General features: G+C 40.8%; 1 protein-coding gene across 2 annotated transcripts; it reads left to right on the plus strand.

Annotated features, from left to right (window-relative positions):
- Nucleotides 1-721: 721 nt before the first annotated feature.
- pmp22b (peripheral myelin protein 22b) lies at nucleotides 722-9,449 on the plus strand. 2 transcript variants are annotated; one of them, XM_061663881.1, is made up of 5 exons: nucleotides 722-837; nucleotides 1,200-1,294; nucleotides 1,433-1,526; nucleotides 6,577-6,717; nucleotides 7,944-9,449. In XM_061663881.1, exons 2-5 carry the CDS (start codon nucleotides 1,217-1,219, stop codon nucleotides 8,102-8,104), a joined length of 474 nt encoding a protein of 157 aa, XP_061519865.1. In that variant the 5' UTR covers nucleotides 722-837; nucleotides 1,200-1,216; the 3' UTR covers nucleotides 8,105-9,449. The 2 variants fall into 2 exon arrangements, with proteins under 2 accessions (XP_061519865.1, XP_061519866.1); XM_061663882.1 differs by having other exon boundaries at nucleotides 727-837; nucleotides 1,185-1,294.
- The last annotated feature ends 13,435 nt before the right edge of the window (nucleotides 9,450-22,884 follow it).

Genomic DNA, 22,884 nt, shown 5'->3' on the forward strand with positions numbered 1-22,884 from the left:
TGATTTTTTTAAAACTAGTGATGTTATCAAATGTATATTAAATGTTCCAAATATGATTACAAAAATATATTTTCTAAATAAGTAAAAATGACGAAGTCAAAAAGGTTTTATTTATTGACAAATTGTGGATTTAAAACAAATGACTAACACACATCACAGTGATGTAATTATATCCAAATACAAGTTTTAAAAATACTTGAAGTTTTTTTTAAATAACTGCATATACTAAATGAAGTATTGTAGTTATTTATTGCTGAATAAAATTGCATTCTTAAAAATAATCACTCAAACAAATGTTTTATTTATTTTTTTGAACAAAAACAAAAAATACATGAATTTTTAAAAAAGTGTTTGAGAAATAAAATAGTGGATTATTTAAAAAAGGAACTATATAAACCACCTAAAGTAGTAAAGCCAAACAGTAGATTAGTTCGAAAAATACTAGAACTACAGAAACTAAAAATATAAAGACGATTGGACACAAAATGTTCTTTAAGAAAAAAGTATCAAGCAATCATGTCGACTCCCACGACTACTACTACCAAAGCAAAACAGTGATTACGCACAGGGCTGGTAACCAGGGGCAACGGCTCGCCATTACGCAGTGTGCGTGGTCTATATGTGGAGGGGGGCCGGGGGGCCGGGGCGGGTCTTGTCCCTTCCATAATGAGACACTTTATAAGAGGCGGTCGGCTGTCAGCGCGCCGTCACACGCAGCCGCTTGAGGACAACACTCTCTCCTTCTACTCAGGCTCCTTGTTTGGACAAACACTTATTACTGTGTGTTTTTTTTTTTGTCCCCACTATCCCGCTGGGAATACACGCTCGCTTCTCCAAGTAAGTACAAGTTCCTTTTTTTTTTTTTTTTTTTTTTTTTTTTTTAAATTCAAAAAGTGGACTGAAAGTGGACTTTGTGCTTCATGTTTTTTTTTTTTTTTTTATATATACAATAAAACGGCTGCATGTGACGTTGAGAGCGTAAAGTGTTCGTTAAAGGTGACACTGGAGGCGCCGTGAGTGCTTTCGGTGGGTTAAAAAAAACAAAAAACAAAAAAAAAAGTGGGCGCGCTGGTCGGGAGCGTGCTGCAGTGACACACCCATGTCCCGCTAACGTGCGCGCGCACATAAACGCGCACGCACACAGGCGCTGATTGCTCTTCTTCCTCCTCCCCCTCCTCCTTTAGCTCGTCTTGCTCCAGACTCTTCTCTCGCCAAGATGCTGCTGCTTCTCCTGGGCATCGTCCTCCTGCACGTCGCCGCTCTGGTGCTCCTCTTCGTCTCCACCATCGTCAGCGTGAGTGCCGCTTCCGTCCGTTGGTGGGGTGCTGGCTGCGGCTTGGGCGAGTCTCAGTGTAAACAATCAATGTGTCACGTGAGTTTGTGATTTTTTTTTTTTTCTTCTTTTTGCTATTGGGTCGGGTGGGCTCCACAGGTGTGGACCTCGAGTGACGTCGGAACCTCGGACCTGTGGACCAACTGCTCCATCATCAATGGAGGCTACCGCTGCGACGGCGCCTCAACCGGAGGTCAGAGTCCCATTGATTTTATACGACGTATTATTATGATTATTAATAATAAAAAATAAATGTGGTAGTGATCGTAAAGAAGCCCCAGTGCAATAGGGGACCCTCAATGACATTGATATGACATTATTATTGACATTGCTGATATTATGGACACTGATTATTAATACGATTGACATTACGGATACCATTATTGACAATATGATTATTGACATTATTAATATCATCATCATTACCCCTGATGATTGGTAAAGCAGTGGGAGTGCAAAGTGGGACCCCAAAATGACATTAACCTGATTGACACGGTTAATATTTTCAGTGTTAATATTGTATCATTATTAATGATACGAATATTATTGATAATGCCATTATTAACAGTGTTTATTGTCATTATTAATATGATAATCATCAGCAATAAAGCAGTGCCCGTACTCCGAAGCACTCATGCAATGACGTTATGATTATTGACATTATTAATATAATCACTCTCATTGATGACTGGTAAAGCAGTGGGAGTGCAAATGGGCCAGAATCACATGAACACCATTATTGACATGATCAATATCATTATCATTTTTAGCACCATAATTTATATATAAGTATTATCAGCGGTGCCAGTGCTACGAAGGACTTATACTATGACATGATTATCATTAATGACAGGAAAAGCAGTGAGAGTGCCACAGAGGCCCCATAACAACATTATTAATATGGTTAATTACAGTGTGGTTCTTATTATAAATACGATTGTTGACTATTACTAATATTAACAATATTAATGTGATAATCATCAGTAATAAAGGAGTGCCGGCGCGGTGGGAGTGCCACGGAAGACCAACAATAATTAATATGACTGTCAGCATTTAAAAAAAAAAAAGCAATGAAAGTAGTATGGAGGACGTATGCAGTACACACAATGACATGATTAATATGGAGAGCAACAGTAATAAAGCAGTGGCAGTGCTTGACCACTTCTTGATGACCTACAGTGACATTATTTCGCTGGACACTTATGAAATGATTATTATTGACATTATTATGCTTATCATTAGTAAAGCAGTGACAGTATTATAGATGAATTCTTTCACAATGACATGATTATTATTCATGACATTAGTATGGAGGGCTTCTTGAAAACTCACAATGACTTTATTCTTATCGTGAGTAGTAAAGCAGTGACCACGCTATGGAGGGCATTGCTGAGCCACGATGGCATTATGAATTTTATTCTCCTGCCGCACCTATGGAGGACTGTGCAGGATGACTTGCCAATTGTGAGGGCGTGCCGGGGTTGCCTCTCTGGCGCCATCTAAGGGAGAGAATGCGCCATTGGCCGTCGGAAAGCCCGCCGCTTGTATAAATAGTCGGTGGCGTGATGTCCATATTGAGGTCCTGTGTGCAGAAACAGCATAGGGTGCATGTGTATATGTGGGTGGGGTTGCGGAGGAGTATTTAAAGCATGCCTGTGTATGTGCGCGTGTTTGTGCCGCTCATGCTGATGACTGGTCACGCCCAGTGTCAGAGGACGCTGTCCCATCTTAGCTTGCAGCGTCCACCGGGACAATTTAGGGAGTCAGCAGCCGCGCTCTTTAAGAGATTTATATAGCATGTGTGCTTGTGACAGGATTTGAGTGGAGGTTATTTTGCGGCAACTTTAGAACGTGCCGCACATGTTTTGTGTGTGTTTGTGTTTGCCGCTGATGTCACCAGTCCAGAATGGGCCAAGCTGGGCCGGTCTAGGCCAGGCCGTGTGTTTTGTCAGGTAGTTTGTTTGACTTGCTTTCACGAGGCCTCATGACGCACTGTGTTTATTTAAGCAGGCGTGTGTGTGTGTGTGTGTGTGCAAATGTGTGCGACAGATGACAGGAAGATAGAGCTCTCGCGTGCCGCGGGAGGGGGGCGGTCAGGTCAGTGTTTTTAGGGGTGCAGGGTGTCGCCAGGCGTAAACATCTGCTGAGTAATCAAGTTTTGTTATTTGTTCTTTTTTACGTCATGGGGCCGAATTGAGCTAATTTTTATGTTCTCGGTTGCCGGTGTGGGGGTGGCAACGGGGAGATGGGGCAGCCGTCGCATGCTAACGCTTATTTCAACACTGCACCATTTTTTTCCCACGGGGTAAAAAAAATATTGCATGTAATTCAGTCTGACATTATAACGTTTCGACATTACAAGTCACACAGAAAGATGTTAGTAATGCTAACACCTAGCATCAGCTAGAACAACAAAATATCCCAAAGGCTACACAGTCATATTTACCAATGAAGATCATAGGACCTTCGAATTGTTTATATAGGTTTGTAGGAAGGTTGAATTTTTGTTGTGACATTAATAACACTAACATGTTGTCACCTAGCATCGTTACAAAAAAAACGAGGAAAACACCCAAATGTTCGTCACTCCCATTCAAATAGGCAACTTCAGTTGGCCCTTAGAATTTTGTTGTTTGGAGGACGCTAAAATACGTGACATGTAATGCTAACATAGCCGCCTAGCATCAGGACTCAACTAGGAAATTTCCCAAGTGTAGACGGTATAATTTAACAAGGTAACTTTAGTAGGATAGTCAAGTTTTTGTCATTGTACGTAACGTTAGTAGCGCTAACGTAGCCACCTAGACAGGAAGAAGAAATCTCCCGAAGGTTCAACTATTATTTAATGAAGCAACTTTTGTGGCATGTTCATTTTTTGGGTAATATAACATCACGTGAGTAATGTTAACATGTAGCCACCTAGCAATGTGACGCAACAAGAAAATAAATATGAGTTAATGTTTCCCAAATTCCCAATTATTATTATTATTAATTATTCCTAATTATCTAGTGGAAGAGCATTGGTTTTGCCTGCTACTATATGTCGCTGGGTTATATTGTTATAGAATGTTAACATGTGACAGTCATGCTAACATTGCCACCTAACATCATGACGGAAGGAGGAAATGTCCCATTGATTAAACAGTACATTATATTTCAACAAAGCAACTTCCACAGGATGTTCAAGTTTTTGTTACTATACGCAAAATTAGTAACGCTAACACGTAGCCACCTAACATTGCGACAGAAAAACAAACAAACACCAAGAACCACCAAGCTCATTGCTTATCAAATGTTATTTTCCTGTTTGGCGGCAGAGTGAGTCTCAGTGGCATGATTGATTTGTGTGTTTTTATGACACCGAGAGGGGAAACGTCCCAAGTTGACAGTTGAGGAAGGAAAAAGGCTCGCGAGTGAAGCATCCGTATTTAAAGGCCAACGGACGGAACATTCTGCCTGACTATCATCGTATCAGCTCGCGGGATTACGTAACATTTGCAAAGACCAAATCCCTCGGCGGGGTGGCGGCCGCATTTTGGCAATGTGGCCGACGTGCCGCTCATAGTCCGAGCGTGTCGGCTTTCCTCGCTTATCTCATCCATCTCGCTTCACAGGAAGAGGTGCACCACACACACACACACACACACACACACACTCACACACACACACACAGATAGACAATGCAGGCTTTGTTTAGAAAGTAAGAGCACTACATTGTCACCATATAGACTAATTTGATTTGATTTGAAGTGGGTAATGGGTAGTTGTTTTCTTAAACTTCAGTCCCCGAAGCCAGTTTCACTGAGCAAAAGAAAATGTGCTGTGAGTAGAGGCACAAAATAAGTAAAATCTTAAAAGACACAGCAAGTTGGCCATTTTGACGAAGTGAACGAGTGCCTGGATTTCATTTTCGTTTTAAGAATCAATTTTAGGGTAAATTCAGGGCCCTTCAAATAAGAAGTTGCCCTCCAGAGTTTGTGCAATTGATGGATGGATGGATGACTCTAAATTATGAAACATTTTAGTTTTCATATTTGCAGCCCTGAAGCCAATTTCACTTAACACAAAATTTGGTAGGCATGTCTATCATGTGTAAGAGGAAGTCTGCCATTTTAGTTTGAAACAACCATTTAGCATAATTTTGGCCATTTCATTTGTTCTCGAAATGTTAAATGGCTTCCAGTTGTGAACTATGTATGCCACACAGATGGATGACATTTTAGTTTCTGTCACTATGTGTTTGCAGTGCATGGCAGCGAAGTTCTATGACACTATAAGAATGTCATGGTGGTGAAAATTTGCATGTGGCAGTTTTTTATTTAAAAATTCAGCCCCTGAAGCCATGAAAAGACAGAATGGCCATTTTAGGGTAATTGATTTGAAAGAAAACTTGCCTCAGAGCTACCAAATTTGAACCATGTATACAAGATAGATGAGGGATGCTAAATTGTGAAAGATTTGGGTTTCCGTCATTGCGTGTCACATTACAGTGAAGTTTGACGGCTAGGTGAAGCTGCCAGGGCATGTACATAAATGTATTAGATATTGTGAGATTGACAAAAAAAATAATAATCCCCTTGATGATAAAAAAACGGTGTGTGCGAGTAGTGGTCGATGGCCACATCGGAGCCCCCTAGGACTATTTTTCGGTATTTGTCTCATATGTTGTGATGAATAATACGTGTGAATGACAGGCGCTGCTCCAACAATCACAACTGCAGGAAATCTTAAAGAGAGCTGCTACAAACATTTTGACTGTCAGACATCGATGCAGTAAACAAATTATTAAGTACAACCAAATGTTACTTGAATACCTCTCAAAATTGAGGATTATTAGACAAACTCGGTATTAGATATGGATGGATTTTGTACCTAATGTTGTGGCCTATCTGGAAGTCCAGGAAATTCCGAGCATCCCGGGCAGTTAATGGGTTAATGGACTCCATTGTTTTGGCCTTGGAGGTCTCGCAGTGTCTGGATCGATGTTTAGTTGCCGGTCCTGATGCAAGGGATGGATGGAGGGAGGGAGAGAGGGCGGGGGTTAAAAACAAGATACCCTGGCTAGTAGCACCGTTATGGATCCATTATAAGGTCCCTGAAGTAAACATGCGCCGGACAGCATCTGCACGCTTGTTTGCTCGCCGCTCTCATTACAGCTTTAATGACGGCCGTTTATTCCGCTGCCGTCTCCGATGACCGGCCTGTTATTGATTACGTCTTCTCCTGCTTTTTTTCATGTTCAGAGTGGATCCAGGCAGTCCAGGCCCTCATGATCCTGTCCATCATCTTCAGCTGCCTGGCGCTTTTTCTTTTCTTCTGTCAGCTCTTCACTCTGCAGAAGGGTGGCCGCTTCTTCATCACCGGAACCTTCCAGATCCTTGCCAGTGAGTACACCACCCATACACAAAAAAAGATGCAAAGAACTCACAAACTGGTTCTTCTTTGCTCCTACAGTGGTGCTGACAAAATATGTAAAATATCCTCAAGGCTAGAAAGCCCAATTTAACTAAACAGCTTTCATAGTATATTAGAAGTTCCTGTTATATGTGATGCAAGTAATGCTAATGCGTAGTATTGTGACAGAATGAAGAAATCTGTCCAATTGGCAGGATTTTAAAATTGTATTGATGTTATTGTAAAGCTGCCAACATCAATGTACCTCTACAACTATGGTTCTTAGACCTGGGCGCTTGGTCCTGCGTCGTGTCCTAGGCCTTGTCCCGGTTGGACATACTGTACCCTGAATACCTCATAAGGGAGGCGTCTAAGGGAGATCCTAAACCATCTGACTGCTTTTGTAAACGCTGACCAAGTCGGTGCCTTCGTAGACTGTGTAGCCTAGGTAATCTACCAGTTATGGTGGGATTCTGACTTTTGACCTAGTTCCTGGGTCTAGTCCTAGTTGGATATGTCCAGAACACCTCATCAGGAACTGTGGGACTCCTTTCCTAAGTGCTTCCAAAGTTGTCTTCGTCAACTGCGAAGTGGGGTTAAGACATTTGACATGGGTACATTGGTGTATCCTAGGTCTGCCTCAGTCTAGTCCTGGTTTGACATGCTCACAACCCCTCGCCAGTATGTGGAGCATTGAAGGGGGGAGCCTAGATAGTCCAAATGCTTTCTTAGGCGTTTGGTTGATTATGCTCAGAATGCCATATCAGGTAGACATGCGGCGGGGCGTGCCTAAATAAACATTTAAAATAGTTCTTAAAGATTAGATCAAAATGTACTGAACGTAAGTTAAATACAACTAAACTGGACTTGGGCAGTGAATCTTTCGCCGACCACAACATTTTGAGACTCACTAGTTGAGACCTTTCTGCTGCTTAGGTCTCAGTTCTCTTAGCACCTTATGTCTGCGCCAGGGTCTTGGACATAACCGAAATACATTGTCAGGAATGTGTACACGAACGGGATGTCCAGCCACCCTACGGAGGAAGATAAATTCGGCCGCTTGTATCCACAATCTCATACTCTCGGTCACTACCCAAAGCTCGCGTCTTTCTCTTCGAATCAATGACCACACCTATTGCATAAACCAATCCAAATTCGCCGCCAATTTTTATTTTTATGTATTTATTTTTTAAATTGTTCTACCTCCTTTCTCCAGGTTTGTTTGTGATGAGCGGTGCCATAATCTACACGGTGATGAGTCCGGAGTGGGTGCCTGACACGGATGCCTTCGGCTATTCCTACATCCTGGCGTGGGTGGCCTTCCCATTGGCGCTGATCAGCGGCCTCATCTACGTCATCTTGAGGAAGCGAGAATGAGCGTTGCCATCGCCACAACGTCATCTCCCCCCCAGCTACGCCGCCACTCGCCGACGCCCCCGAGCAAACCGACCGAGTCTCTGTTTCAAGATGTATATAGTATCTATGGTTTAAAACCTATTTATAATGTAACACTTTTACATACGTGTACATAGTTTTTGTGTTGCTCTGTCACGTGAGCTTGGTTAGCTTAAGTGCCTCCGCGTTTGTTTGTTTGTTTGTTTTTGCCAGGTGATTAACAGATGAGTACATTAACCAAAGTGCATGTTTAAAACAAACTAGAAGGATTAGCAAATTGTTTTGTGCGTGTGTGTGTTTAGTTTGAAATTAGGAGTGGTAAGCAAGCCAGGATAAAACAAGCGATAGATCTGGTCTTTTTTTTTTTTTTTTGTGTGTGAGGTTTTTATAATTCTTTTCGACAAAAACAAAATATGGTGCTATTATTCTATTATAAATATTTATCATTCCTCTCCCATCATGCCACTCGTGGGTCGGTTGGTGGATGTCGGATTTCAATCCATTCAGTCATTTGGACTCTCTCTATTAACTAGAATAGTACAACAACAAGATATACTCTGTGGCTTGGGCTTTGCAGCTTTGTTCATTATTTGCTTGTTTTGTTTTTGTTCATTTTCCATAGCGGCTATACCACTTTGTATTTATGACTGTTAACCACATATGCAAATTAGATACAAACGAGGCCGAGACGACAAGGACGCGGCCGCACGCATACTTGAACTCCACCGCACAACATCAATGTGTTGTAAAGTTGTGCGTAACAAAGATGCACACGCCTTAACGCCATTGAAAATACAAACTCATGATTAGCGAGCAAGCGCTGATATATTCCGCCGAGAAAAGGAACTGAAGTCGCACTAATTACTTGATGCATGTGGGATTAAGCAGATGTCGCACATACACGAAACAGATGAGCATGAGCACACACACACACACACACACACACACACACACACACACACACACACACGCGAACACACAAAGCACTACCAGGGCTGCAAACGTGAAAACAAAAGCTAATTTTGAACCATTTGCATTGTATTAATCTGTGAGCTGATCATATACTGTACAACAAAGCTGCCAGCACTATCAAGCACTAAGCGGTAGCCATCTTGCATTTATACATATACATTTATTGTATTGTATAATGTCCAGTGTGGGTCCAGTTAGAAGAGACGTTGCGCTCTGATGATGACTGACCGGCCATTTTGCCGCGCGTGCTTTGTGTGTGCGTGCATTGTCTGATTGTTTACACGCGTGTGTAGCGCTCGCAGTGTTACCAAAGCTAACTGTGACTTATAGTGTTACCAATAAAGAGGACCTCTCTGACCACCAAAAACCTTTGGCTTTCATCTTTTTATTATGTTTTTCCACACAAACAAAATATCACAATAATATATCGTGTGTATTGTTACAATACAGTATCGATACACGTGTGCCAAATATTGATAATGTTTAAAGATGCATGTTTAATAGATAATTACAAATTTGAAATTATCACAAGCTTTGATGTCTGTCATGATGCTATATCGATACATGAGTTCCAATATTGTGGCTCTCCAGCATCCCAGGATGCACATTTTGTGACAAATTACATATTTAAACAGATGACATGATTATTAAATATTATTGGCTTTGTTTTTAATGAATTTTTTTGTTTCATACAAACTATCCCAATGTCTCTTTTTCTGTTATGATACAGTATCGATACTCAAGGGCCGCAAAATGATATTGTGGTTGTCCGGCGTCCACGTAAGCACGTTTTAGAACTAGACAGTACCACGGACTTTGATGTTTTCATGACGTTTGTCACACCAAATATCAGAATCAGAATCATCTTTATTTGCCAAGTATGTCCAAAACACACAAGGAATTTGTCTCCGGTAGTTGGAGCCGATCTAGTACAACAGACAGTCAATTTACAGTTTACAGTCAATTTACAATTTACAGAACACTTTGGGGACATAAAGACATTGACAAAAAACAATTGTGCAAAAAGATGCAGATATCACAGCCGTTTTCTGTTATGATACAGTATCAAAACAAAAGGAGCGCCGAATAGCGATATCATGGCTGCCCAGCGTCCAAAAATGCACAAATGAATGAAGCGCCAGTGCCACCGGACTGAATTTCAACTAAAGTGCAACATTGCCATCTGTCGGCCATAACTGCTTCGTGCAACAAGGAGCACACAACACAAGATGACGAGCGAGCACTGACCCCGTGTGGAAAACTGTCAACATTACAGCTCAATTCACAGCACTTAGAAGGAAGGGGTCCCCTGAAGGCTGAAGGCATACTTTTTTGGGGGGGGTCTCTCTCCATTGTCCCATACTTCATTAACTCGACACGTGATCAATTAGTCTGGTCTGGAAGTGCGACTGGTGCTCCTTGCCGTCGTCTGTTACTCGTCTCATCTGGCTTCACTGTCATGGCTCGTCATTCATAATGATAGTAATTATTAAAGCTCTCAAAAAGTCGAGTTGGTAATGAGAAAAAGTGAGAGACGTCAAGGAAAATAGATCCTCTTCAAATTAGGGCTAAACAAATAAACAATTTCTGATTTTAATTGATTGTTTTCCTCTTTGGTAATACAAAATGACAAAGCAAATGATAATGACATTATGCAAAATTTTCTCTTGACTTCAACCGTCCCCCGCCCCCCTTTCTGGGTTTTGCAATATTTCTACTGATACCATATTATCCACCAACCCTACATTAACTTTCTTCAACTGCCACAGAAATTATATATATTTCATGTTGTGTGAAAATAAGTACTTCCTTTAGAAAATAATGTCCATTAAGTCTAACAGAATCTAAACAGAATCATTAACAAATTAACATTTTGAATGTTCAAAACTAACAAAATAAGCCATGAAACTGCATGGATAGAATAGAAACGGCGCACCCCTTCCAGCTTTCTCTCTTTTCTCATGAAAGGTTGCACAGGGGAGGCGAGGCAACCGCTGCAAAATATTTGTGGCTTGGAAGCGCATACCTCGGGGATGTGCCCTGCGACTGACTGGCCACCAGCTCAGGGTGGAGTCCGCCTTTCGCCCGAAGTCAGCTGGGATAGGCTCCAGCACCCCGCGACCCTGAACAGGATAAGCAGTATAGAGAATTGATGGATAGATGCAGAATAGGCCACGTTTTTAGATACTGACCATCTACAAAGTTTTCGGGTTATTGTTATTAAAATGCTATTTTTCAGCGATACGCTGAGAAAAAAAATGAGCTCACAACAAAGATCAGAACAGTACGAATTGTAGGATTTTGAAACAGTCATATTCCTAAATTTTCGGATCATTGTAGTATTTATAATGATATTCTTGAGCAATATGCAAAGCTAATGTGATCTTAGCTCAAAGGTTAGAATGGTACAAACCTGACCAATCTTTTTTTTTTTTTTTAAACCAGCTTTCAGATTTCTATTCTACAAAAAGAATGTGCGCCATCGTCATCTATGGGGGTCTTTGAGGGGGGGTCGGGGGTGGGTGTCAGCAGAGGCAATTAAGGCTCATGAAATCCAAATGGAACAAGGTATGAGAGGTTCAGGGGTCCCGACACCATCTGCTGGCCACCGCTGCCACTGGAGAAGCCTCCGGGCGCGGCTCATTGGTGTAACGCGGGCTCGTTTTCTCCTTTGGCACAGTTAGGATGAACGCGCTGCTAATTTGGAACAGCATCACACGCCACCGAGGGCCTAACTTCCCTACCTAACGACAAAATTAATTTAGCGCGCACGTCTTAAACTTCTAATGCGTTCCTTGCTGGCGACCTTTCCAAGGTCAAGACCTCACCAGCAAGGTCATGGGGGGGGGGTGCATGCTCAGCCGTCCATCAACATGAGCGCATCAAAGAACTTTTCACAGCTACCGAGCGCTTATGACGTCAATCTGAAAAATTGACATCATTATGCGATCAGACGGTGAAGCGGCATGCAGCGCATCGCTAAAGGTTGTTTTTGCATTCCGTTTCAAGTTCACAGGGTCCGCTCTTTACGACAGATTTCCGTTCAGCAAGGTAACCACAATTTGTACATAAGTCAGAATGGACAGTAGTCTATTTCAAAGCCACGCTAAAGCAATAATAAAGTCCCGATTACAGTAACCTAGCAACTAAGGGATAAATAAAGGCCATCTTGTCTTACTAGCGCTGTTGGTAACCTTGTAAAGTATACCATTGTATGTCGCGAAGGTGGTAAACTGCTCGCGCACTCCTTCTTTAGTTATTTCCTTTTGCCACTTATTTTGTCAGTTAGTCAGTTCATCTGTTCTTTGACTAACTTAACTTTAATTTAGTCAGTTGATCTGTAAGTTTCAATTTTCATCTGTAAGTTAGTTTGTGTGTTCAGCCATTATTTCATTAGTTAGTTTGTAAGTTCGTTAGTTAGATAATTAGTACCTTAGTTCATTAGGGTGGTTTGTTTGTTCATTCCTCTGTTAGTTTGTCAATTACTTCATGAGTTAGATTATCAGTTAGTAAATCAGCCTGTCAAAACAGAAAAAAACAACAACATATAGTTGGCTATAGCAAGTCCTCAGTTTTCTAAGTTAATTAAGTTAGTCAGTCAGTTTACGAGAGTTCCATTTGTACAGTACTGAATTTGCAAGTAACAAGTAACTAAGTTAGTTAGCCAGTTAGTTTTCTAGTTATGTCAGTTAGTATGTTAGTTATTGTATCTGTTCATCAGTTGATGATGGTCTGTTCCTACGGCGCCAAATTTGTATGCAAGTTAACATGAAGTGAGTTAGTTTTAAAGTTATGTCGTCATTTCATCAAATATTTTGTCAGGTAGTTTGTCAGGGTTGTCCGTTCACCAATTATTTAGCTAGTTTTTTTGTTTTTGTTTGTTCACTCAGTTCTTCAATAGTCAGTTACCTAGTTCGTTACAAGGAGTCCTTAGTTTACAACGGAGTTCTTACTACGGCACTGAATTTGTTACACATGCAATTACGCGGAAAAGGGCAGTTAGCGGTTTAGTTAAGTTTTCCAGTGATTTCATCAGTTAGTGAAGTCGGTTCATCAGGTACTTGGTCAGAACGTCAGTTTCTAGGTTTGCCTGTTCATCAATTATTCAGCTAATTTGTTTGTCAGTTAAAGCAGTAAGTGATCAATTAATTTTGATCATCGTTGGTTCGCACTGCACGATTTCTCCTCTCTCGCAAGGAATCAACTAATAAGCTGCTGGCTTCAAAGCACACAGCATGCTTAACTGCTTTAATGAGTGTTTACTGCTTTAATTAAAAGAAAGAAAGAAAGTGGATTGTTTGTCAATTTGATGGCAGTCCTTCAGGGAGGATGTTACCCACTTAGCTCGGCGCATTAAAAACACTGTTTGACTCACTGCACTAAATCACATGCACACACTGAAAGGCCATATGGTCGACATATTCCTATACGGTTCAGGGACTTTTATGGCTGCTGTTTTAAAAAAAAAAAAAAGGTGGGCGATGAGGGAGTGGCAGGGAGGGGGTGGGGGTTCCTGAGGCAAACTAATATAGTCGGCCCCCAGTCCATTAGAGAGACATTATTTCTATTAGGCGTGTCAGAGTGGACGCCCTTGGAAGCCTCGGCTCCATTTGGGAAAAACAGAAAAACGTTCGTGCAACTTTGCATAACTTACAGTAACATTTTACGCCACGTGTTGCTAGGCAGAATTTTTTCACCCAGGCAAAATTACAACTGTCTATTACCCATTTAATTATGTTTAGTCCAATAATAAAGCATTAAACTACAAGCATTACAAATAAACGATTCATAATGAAACCAAATGTCACCTTTGTCCAATGTTGCTAGGCAGAATTCAAGGCACTTTCATCTATGCTTTTTTTGCCGACGATAACGTAAATTTAACAATTTAAATTTACAAAATTTAACCAATATTTTACACTAAGGGTTGCCACTTGTTGCTAGGAAGAATCCATGTGGGACATTCATCTTTGCCCCAAATTCTATTCATCTTTGCCCCAAATTCTATCCATCCATCCATTTTCTGAACCGCTTATAATAAATTAAAAAAATAATAATAATAAATAAATAAATATTTTTTTTTTTTTTAAAAAGTTTGTAAAATTAACTATTCTCTTTCCTTGACAACTTAGAGCAGAGGTCTATAAAACTATTGGAGCTCAATGAGCATTATGGAATCGCTACTCTGCAGTCCAGCTAAAATGCTTCTTCCCTCACAGTGCCATCTCCTGGATCTAGTAGAAAACTCCACACTGATGGTGCCACGCTATTGGGCCACAAAGCGACAACGCGTAGCCAGGACGCTAACAGGACATTTGGAAGAAGGAAATTTGCTGCTGCGTTTTCCTGCTTTTGGCAGCTGGCAATAAGTCAAAGGCCCGGAGTGACCCCGAGCTGCCACTTTGCGCTCTCGCTGATCCAGAACAGAACGCGTGGCGACACCCCATACCCTGACCCCCCTCCCGCCAGGCTAATGTGTCAACTCCCACCACAACGAGCTGCCACAACATTAGTGCAACGCTGAGAGGAAGTCCATCTTGTTGGACTCCTTCTGCGAGGCGTTTTTCTTCTTCCTTCATTTTTTTACGACGCGTCGTAAGTCACCCCGAGTCGGGATGATGTAACCCTGCATCTGGACGCCACCTGGAGTGGTGGAAAAGTGGTCCTGACAAGTGCCAAAACATCTGGAAACTAACTCCTCTTGAGCTACAATTTTTCAAGTGTTACTTTTGCATTCCAAGTTAACACTTGTGGTTCAATTCAATTATTTTGCGACAGAAAGACTATGCCAACGATTGAAGCGCTCTCACTGCACATTTGAGTCTTTGCCGTTTCCATTAAGTCCTGTAGGTGTTGCAAGCTGGCTTTCAAAATGTCGTCATCTGTCAAAACAACTCAAGAAGACATTCCCGCAGTTTGCAGAATGCTAATAACGCGACTCCCTTCATATCATGAGTTTGTCATTTTAGGGGTTGGGAAATCCAGTCGTAACTCTGTAATTTCTGACATGACAGAAATTCACCCAGTTTAGAGCTCCTAGTCATTTCATGTTTTCTTGAAATCAGCCCCAAATAGGGATTAAAAGGGATTTAATGTGCACAGCTCATTTTACACCGTACACAACAAATAGTATACAAGACTTTAAACCACATCTTTTTCTGTTACGAGGCTGAATTTATGGGGCACATTCCCACCCCACCCAGGCAGATTTTGTCCACCACTGTTAAGTGCTAAACACAACAAATAGAACATGCCACATTTATCACTTGTGGCTACGCAGAACTCATGGGGTACATTCATTTCCCCTCACCCCCCACACACACATTTTAGACAAATAATGACTGCAGTGAGTGTCCAAAAACAGGCAGCGCTAATTAAGGTTCCGCAGGATAAGATGACAGGGGGACTTGAACAAGGTATAGTCAGTAACAGATTAGCGTCATTAGCCTGGTGCGCAATCAACGTGGACGCACCCGGATGTCGCATCAGCACCTGATTTGCAAGCAAGCATGGCTCCATTGTTCCATCTTCTTCTAATTAAAAAAAAAATCATTAGAACCCTGAAGCGAGACAAAAGATGCCATGGGTCGGTCAATAAAGACATAATTGGTCAACGTCGGACAGGCAAAGGGAGCTAGTAGTGTCGCCAAGGCACTGCAAACGGGTTATGCAACGGGTTTATTTTTGGCATTTCTAGCAGTGTGTCTGTAATGTCAACATCTGCTAGACGCTCAGTGGTCGAGCAGATACGTCATCACCTCGGCTGACCAGGTACCAGAACCAGTACCTCGTAGTACCATCTGACAATCAGCATTCATCAATAAAGTTGTTGCCAACTAGCTTTTAATGAGGTCTCCTTTCATTAACAGACCATTGATCAGAATTGATCCATTTGACCTCTGAACCTCCAGCGACTGTGGTTAAACTATAAGCCTGCCAGTGCCACGTGTACATCTGCCACCCAGGACACTGTGGGGGGTGGAATGTGAGATATGGAAGTAATAAGATGAAGATAAGAAGTTGAGGTTTCAGGGGTAGAAACGAGACGGTGGATTGGATACCTGGTCGATCCCAAAAGTTCCGTCTCAGCCTTTCTGAATGGTCGAGCAATGATGTTGCTCTTTGTATAATCCTGGTCTATCCTAACCAATCCCAAGGTTCCTGTTTTAGCCTTCTTAGATGCTTGATTTATTTTTTTATTTTTTTTAAATAATACTGGTCTATGCTAAGCCATCCTAAAAGGTCCTGTCTCAACTTCTCTAGATGGACATGCAATGCTTGTTTTGCCCTTCCTAGTTGGAAGTACAATGTTCTGTCTGTAATGTTGGTGTATCCAAAACTTCCCAAAGGTCCTCTCAACTTTCCTGGATGGTGGTGAAATGAATTTGCTCTGAGAACATTTGAGTTGACTTTCATAACTGGATAATTTTCCACAGGGCGCAGTCAAGGCTTGCGCCCAAAGAATTGCGCTGAATCGTACAAAAAGGGAACCAACTTGATGTTCCTAACGAAACACTTTCCCAACACTGAAGGTCAACTTTGTCCATGGAATTGTCAGACGATAAATGTCTGTAACAGTTGTCATTAATAACTGGACTTTTTCCAGAAGTAAAGGTCAACGTTTAGACAAGAAATTGTATAAAGCAATTTATATTTAAAAAAAAAAAAAAAAAAAAAGCAGCCTATTTTGATATAACTGGATTCCTTTCTAACAATAACTGGGACCTGGGAAACGGAATAAGACATTCATACTTGGACAGCGTTCGAACAGTGAGAGACAACTTTACTACAAAAATATTCTGAAAAACTGCACAAAAATGTAAGCACTATTTGACATTAGTAACTGGACAGTTTTCCAACAATGACTATTACAAACAATCCCAAAAAGTCAACCAATTTTCCTGGATTATTGTCTCGTCATAACCCTGGCTTGTTGTAAACCATCCCAAAGGTCTTAATTTTCCTGAACGGACAACATGCAATGAGGTTGCTCTTTCTGCAATTCCGGTAAACCTTCCCAACGTTCCCATCCCAGCCTTCCTGGATGGTTGTCTTGTCTTGTCATAGTCCTACGCTATAGTAAACTATTCTAAACGGCCCATCCACGGCCCGGTTTCGTTGCACCCTCCCTGACAAATTAAAGCTGGGGCGAGCACCTTGTTACTGTCCAGACATTACCGCAAGGTGCTCAAGTCATTTTAGAGGACCTTGGGGGTGCAGTATGGTCCCACATGATGCTGCCTCTCTTCTCTTTATATGCTAATGAAGCCACCAAGATGTGCTGACATGTAACAGCTTGGCCCAAGTCGGCGGGGGAGCGCTTTTGGTTGCCGTGACGCCGCCCAGCGGGAGCTCCCGGGCACCCCTGGGGGTGAGTTGTAGAGGCGGCAGGTGGAACAGCAGAGCGGCAGTTCCTGTCCTGTTCCATCATCTGGCAGAAGATACCAGCTGGGTTTCACTTCCACTTGTCATGACCCCCAAGACAGGACACAATGGGAAGGTCTCCATACCCCATTTGGACCTTAAAATCTACTCACTTCAAAGAAAACCGCAACTTCTGTATGTGGCCACAATGTGGAAATTTATTTCTGGTGTGTGTGGAAAAAAAAAATTGAATGAAATATTCACACTTCCACAAAGCACTACTTTTCTATTCAGTAAAAAACATGAAAAGCAAAGTTTTATAAAGGTTCATAGCTGGATGATATTCAATTAATGAATAGGCAATGTTTGTAGCAGAAATTTGGACCAAATTGTTAAAAAAAATAAAAAATAAAAAAATAAAAATAAAAGAATTAACCAGTTTCAGCAACAACGGTCCACATTTTCCAACTAAAATTTAGTGAGGAAATCATACAAAAACTAACTTTGCCCATTGAAATTTAGCATTGGATTACAAGATATTTTAAGGCAAACCGACATTCATAATGCAACAATTTTCCAGCAGTTACAGTTGTTCCCATGACAAATGTGTGCAAAATCCTTAAAAAATAAATAAAATAAAATGCAACGGGTTTATTTTTGTCATTTCTAGCAGTGTCTGCAATGACGTATCTGCTCGACCACTGAGCGTCTAGCAGATGTTCAAATCACCTCGGCTGACCAGGTACCAGAACCTCGTAGTACCATCTGAGCAGTCAACAATAAAGTTGTTGCCAACAAGCTTTTAATGAGGTCTCCTTTCATTAACAGACTAGCTTTTACCATTTCACATTTCATAACTCAACTACTCTCCACCAATAATAGTCAACTCCCACAGAAACTAAGAATTTGTACAAAACCTAAAGTTCTGTTTGACCGGAATAACTACAATAGTCACGAAATCTTTTAAACCAAGTTTCAAAAATGGAAGTCATATTTGACTTTCATAACTGGACTACTTTCGAACAACGCTCAACTTTCACACAAAGTAATTGTATGAAATGACACAAAATCAAGGCAATATTTCATTTCACAACTCGGCTATTTTCCAGCTCGAACAGATAACGGCTACACACAAGAATTATTGTACAACATTTACAATTCCAGCAGTAACAGTGGATGTTCATCTTACAAAAATGTAAGCACTATTAGACATTCATTCACTGGACTACTTTGCAACAATTATGCGCAAATTCAAACCAAACAAATAGTACAAAATTGTACAAAGACGTAAGCGTTATTGGACATTAATCCAACAATGACAGACTATGTTCACACACAAAAATGTTTACAAAAAACAGAAAGCAATATTTAAGGTCCCAATCTGGACTATTTACTGTACCAACTCTAATGGGCAACGTTTACACAAAAGAATTGTACAAACTCATACAAAAGCAGTGATTTGATTTTCCTAACTTGACAGTTTTCTACCAATGACCGGCAACTTTGGCACAAACAAAATATGCAATTATTATTTGATGGTGATAGATGGAGTATTTTAACAGTCAACACTCTTTGTTACGTTTAACATTTAAGGACGAAAACAGATGCGTCCTTTCAAGCTTGGAGCTGCCTGCCCGCTGCACTGAAGAGCAAGTCAAATGCAAATGGGACTTTATTTCTCCTGTCAAGCTTTTTAAATCACTCGGGACATTTGGATGCTAATGCTAGTAAGAAGAAGGGGGGGGGGGGGGGGGGGGGGGAAAAAAAAAAAAGGAGGAGGAGGTGTAAGTCCACAAAGGCCACAAGTGCAATCGGCTTCGAATGAAGCAACTTTCCAGCAAGGAGAGCTCTCCTTTCAAAGTGCCGTCATGCTGTCATTAATGAGGTGCTGTAAAAACACATTGTCTTTGCCCACGGGAGGGGGGCAACGTGGGGGTGGGGCAAATTCCCATTGACAGGAAACTTTCACTGTAAAGTCTAAAGATTGAGCCACAATTAGAGCGCGTAACACTGTCAAAATGGGAACCACAGGAGCTGTTTGCGTATTAAAAGCAACCTGCTGGTGACACGGGAAGCTTTGCATTGTCTCAGAAAGCGGCTCAAGTGCCAATGAAAGTGGATGATTAGGCCATACAGTACTTGTCACACACAATGCTGTTGACTATTGTTACTGCTTTCCATGTATATACTGCAGTATCGTATTTCGTTTATAAAAGGTAAACCATTTTATTCATGCATGTACTGTAATTCTTAAATGCTTCTATAAAGACACAGTTTTGCTTTACATATCATTGCTGACTATTCTTACTGCTGTTCACATTCACATCTGGTTCGGATTGTGTTTCTCTATTCTAGTTTCATTCTCAACTGCTTACGCATGTATACTGTAGATGATTTGTTGCGATACGGTAATTTTGCAGCAATTCTTTGATGCTTTGCATATTGTACTGCTGTATTGTTGTGTTTATACATGATTTATATGCATGTAGAGGTTCATTCTCAACTACTTATGTATGGACTATTCATTGAGATGTATGGTTGTGTTTTCATGCAAAGCTGCTGCCTATTGCTGTTTTGCATATACTGTTTATGGGAGTACAATATTCTGTTTATTTAGTTTCATTCTCAACTGCATATGTATAGACTATTGAGACCTATGGTAGTTTTTCCAAAATGCTGCCGAGTATTCCTGCTGCTTTTTGCATAGATTGCGGTATCAAGTTTTGTTTACATTTTTAATACATGTAATTTCATTGTCAGCTGCTTATTTCCAGACTATACTGTATATTGATAGGGTATCATTCGGCTACATACAACGCAGCTGACTATTCTTGCTGCTGTTCGTCTTCACATCGTATTGTACAGTATATATGTATTAATATAGTTTCATTCAACTGCTTACATATAGTATAGACTATTGAAATTTATAATAAAACATTATGATGCTGCTGACTAACTTGCTACCTTGTTCACAATCACATCTCTAAAATATTTTGTTTATATTACTTCATCCATGTATAGTTTCTTTCTTTTCCACTTATAGACTGGTGAGACTTAGCTGACGGCTGTTCTATTCTAATGAATCGATGACGTAAATAATTTACCCTTACACAAGAGGTAGCTAAATGGCTTTAGTGCCGTGTTAATCTTTACTCGTTAAAAAAAAAAAAAAAAAAAAATGCACCCAAACTCAGCATGGCCGTAAAATGGCAGGGACAATTTGCACTTATTGGAAATGAAATGGCAGGATTGTAGACGCTGTGTCAGCTGCGGGGGTGGGGGGGGGTGGTGAGGGGTTGAATTGAGTCATAAAAAAGCAACAAGGCCGCACAAAGCTGCGTTTTTGGGTGATACTCAGCTTTATTCTGTCCTATCTTAAGGCTAAAACTGTGATGAATATTTTTAGAGCCCAATTACAAGTCGTCAGCTAAATGAACTAAAGTAGTGTGAGGTGAATCTGCGATGCAACTGACATTGTTTTGTAATTCCTCAGCGATGGAGTTCTATTTTGCAAAGTTATTGTTTTATTTAAATTATTAAATGAACTTTTTTTTTTTTTTTTTTAATAGTTTTTAGTGGACATGACCTTTGCAAATAAACTACACCTAGTACATTGAGTTAGCGTGAGTATGTAAAAGCTACACTAATTTTATTGGTTATTTAGCCAGTTAGCATGATCATGCAAAAAATTAAGCGTAGTTAGTGATTGTCAAATCTCTATTAGAATTTTTCATCCCACTGCCGTTTGTTGTCAAGCCGGCCGGATATCAGCTGGTGGCCAACGCTAGCTACTCCTCCGCTAACATGGCGCCCTTAACATAAGTAACGTTTCAAATACCCTCATAAGCTATTACTAAGTGTCCTTGGATCCATTGAAGCGGACTAGCAATCAGAGCTATTATTAATTATTATTATTATATAATTATTATCATTAATCATGATTATGACACTTAGAGACACTTAGTCTATTAGTGCACTAATTAGCATGATTATGTAAAAACAAAGCTTAACTCGTTAGCATAAGTAAATTAGCTAGTTAAGATGATTATGCAAAAATAAAAAAGACCAGCGAATTAGCTTGCCTATGCAGAAAATACACTTAGTTTGCATGAACGCAGAAATGACACAGTTTATGTTGGGAAAAAGCGGCCACTTTGGAAATATGGAGGTGACGTTATTATGATTTGGCAACATAATGTCTACAATGTCATTTTTTAACAAAAGATCACCACAGATCCACCAAAGATGACAATAGCCGATGTTTAGGGTTTGCTCATTTAAATAGATCATATTTGTAGAAAAGCAATGATTATTACAACTCCATTTTCTACATGAGCATAGAAATTCTCAAAATTATCCTTAGTCCACCACAATAATGTTTGTACAACAAATGTATTTTTTCCCACTTTGAAATTCATCCTGGGGGCCGGATTGTACCCCTTAGCAGGCTCGTTTTGGCCTGCGGGCCGCATGTTTGACACCCCTGCCGTAGATGATCGCTGCACCCGTTTTTAAACCTTTTATTGAACGTGGTATGATGTAATGTAATATGTTATTGTAAGTATATCACACTGTAGAGTTTCTGTATTTGCCCATCCATGCTTCTCCTCACGAATGTCGTGGGTGTTCTGGAGCCTCCCAGCTGACTTTAAATAAAAGCAGATACATCAACTCACTTCAATCACTCACAAACTCAGAGTTGATCAGTTGGTTCAAAAGTTGTTTGCAATCTCTCTGTGCAAAATATGAGAGCAGCTACACATCACCGGGTCATAAATGTAATCAAAAAGACTAATAGGAAAGTAGTTCTTGGTATTTTTACAGGTTGCAAAGTGGCCAGCAAAATCAAGCCATCTGCAGCTCTTTATTTTTAAGGGGAATGTAAGATGAGTTACAAATGACAGTTTTTGCGATCATATTTACTGATTAAACTATTCTCGGCAATTCGCGTCTGGGCTTAGTCACTAACCCTCGCTATTCACGAGGGTTCACTGCATTCTTGTTATTAGCGGTGGCTGGAGTTGAGCTCTGTATGGTGTTTTTGTCAGTGTACAGGTTAAAGATTGACGTCCGAATGCACACTTACTCCCACCTCCCCCTTTTGTCCCACCCAATCAAAGGCGGCCATTGAACGGACCTGGAGTGCTAGCACAGCCCATTGCACATAAAAAAAAAAAAAAAAAAACAAGCCGACAGGTTCTCTTTGAGCTATGAGAGGTAAAACCCTGATCTTTTTAAAAGTCCAGCCAATTGTTCCACTGCCACAATGGACGCTCTATCAGCTGCACGACAATAGCAGCTCATTCACACTGTCATTAACCCTTCTGTGGAAGGCAGAGAATGGGGTAGTTCCACCGTAACACCTCACCCCGCCCCAAAAGAGGGGCTAGCCTCTGGCGGTACAGCCCTTCCTTTGTCTCTTTGTG

Source organism: Phycodurus eques, chromosome 19 (genome assembly GCF_024500275.1).
Source record: "Phycodurus eques isolate BA_2022a chromosome 19, UOR_Pequ_1.1, whole genome shotgun sequence".
In the NCBI taxonomy this organism is placed as follows: Eukaryota; Metazoa; Chordata; class Actinopteri; order Syngnathiformes; family Syngnathidae; genus Phycodurus; species Phycodurus eques.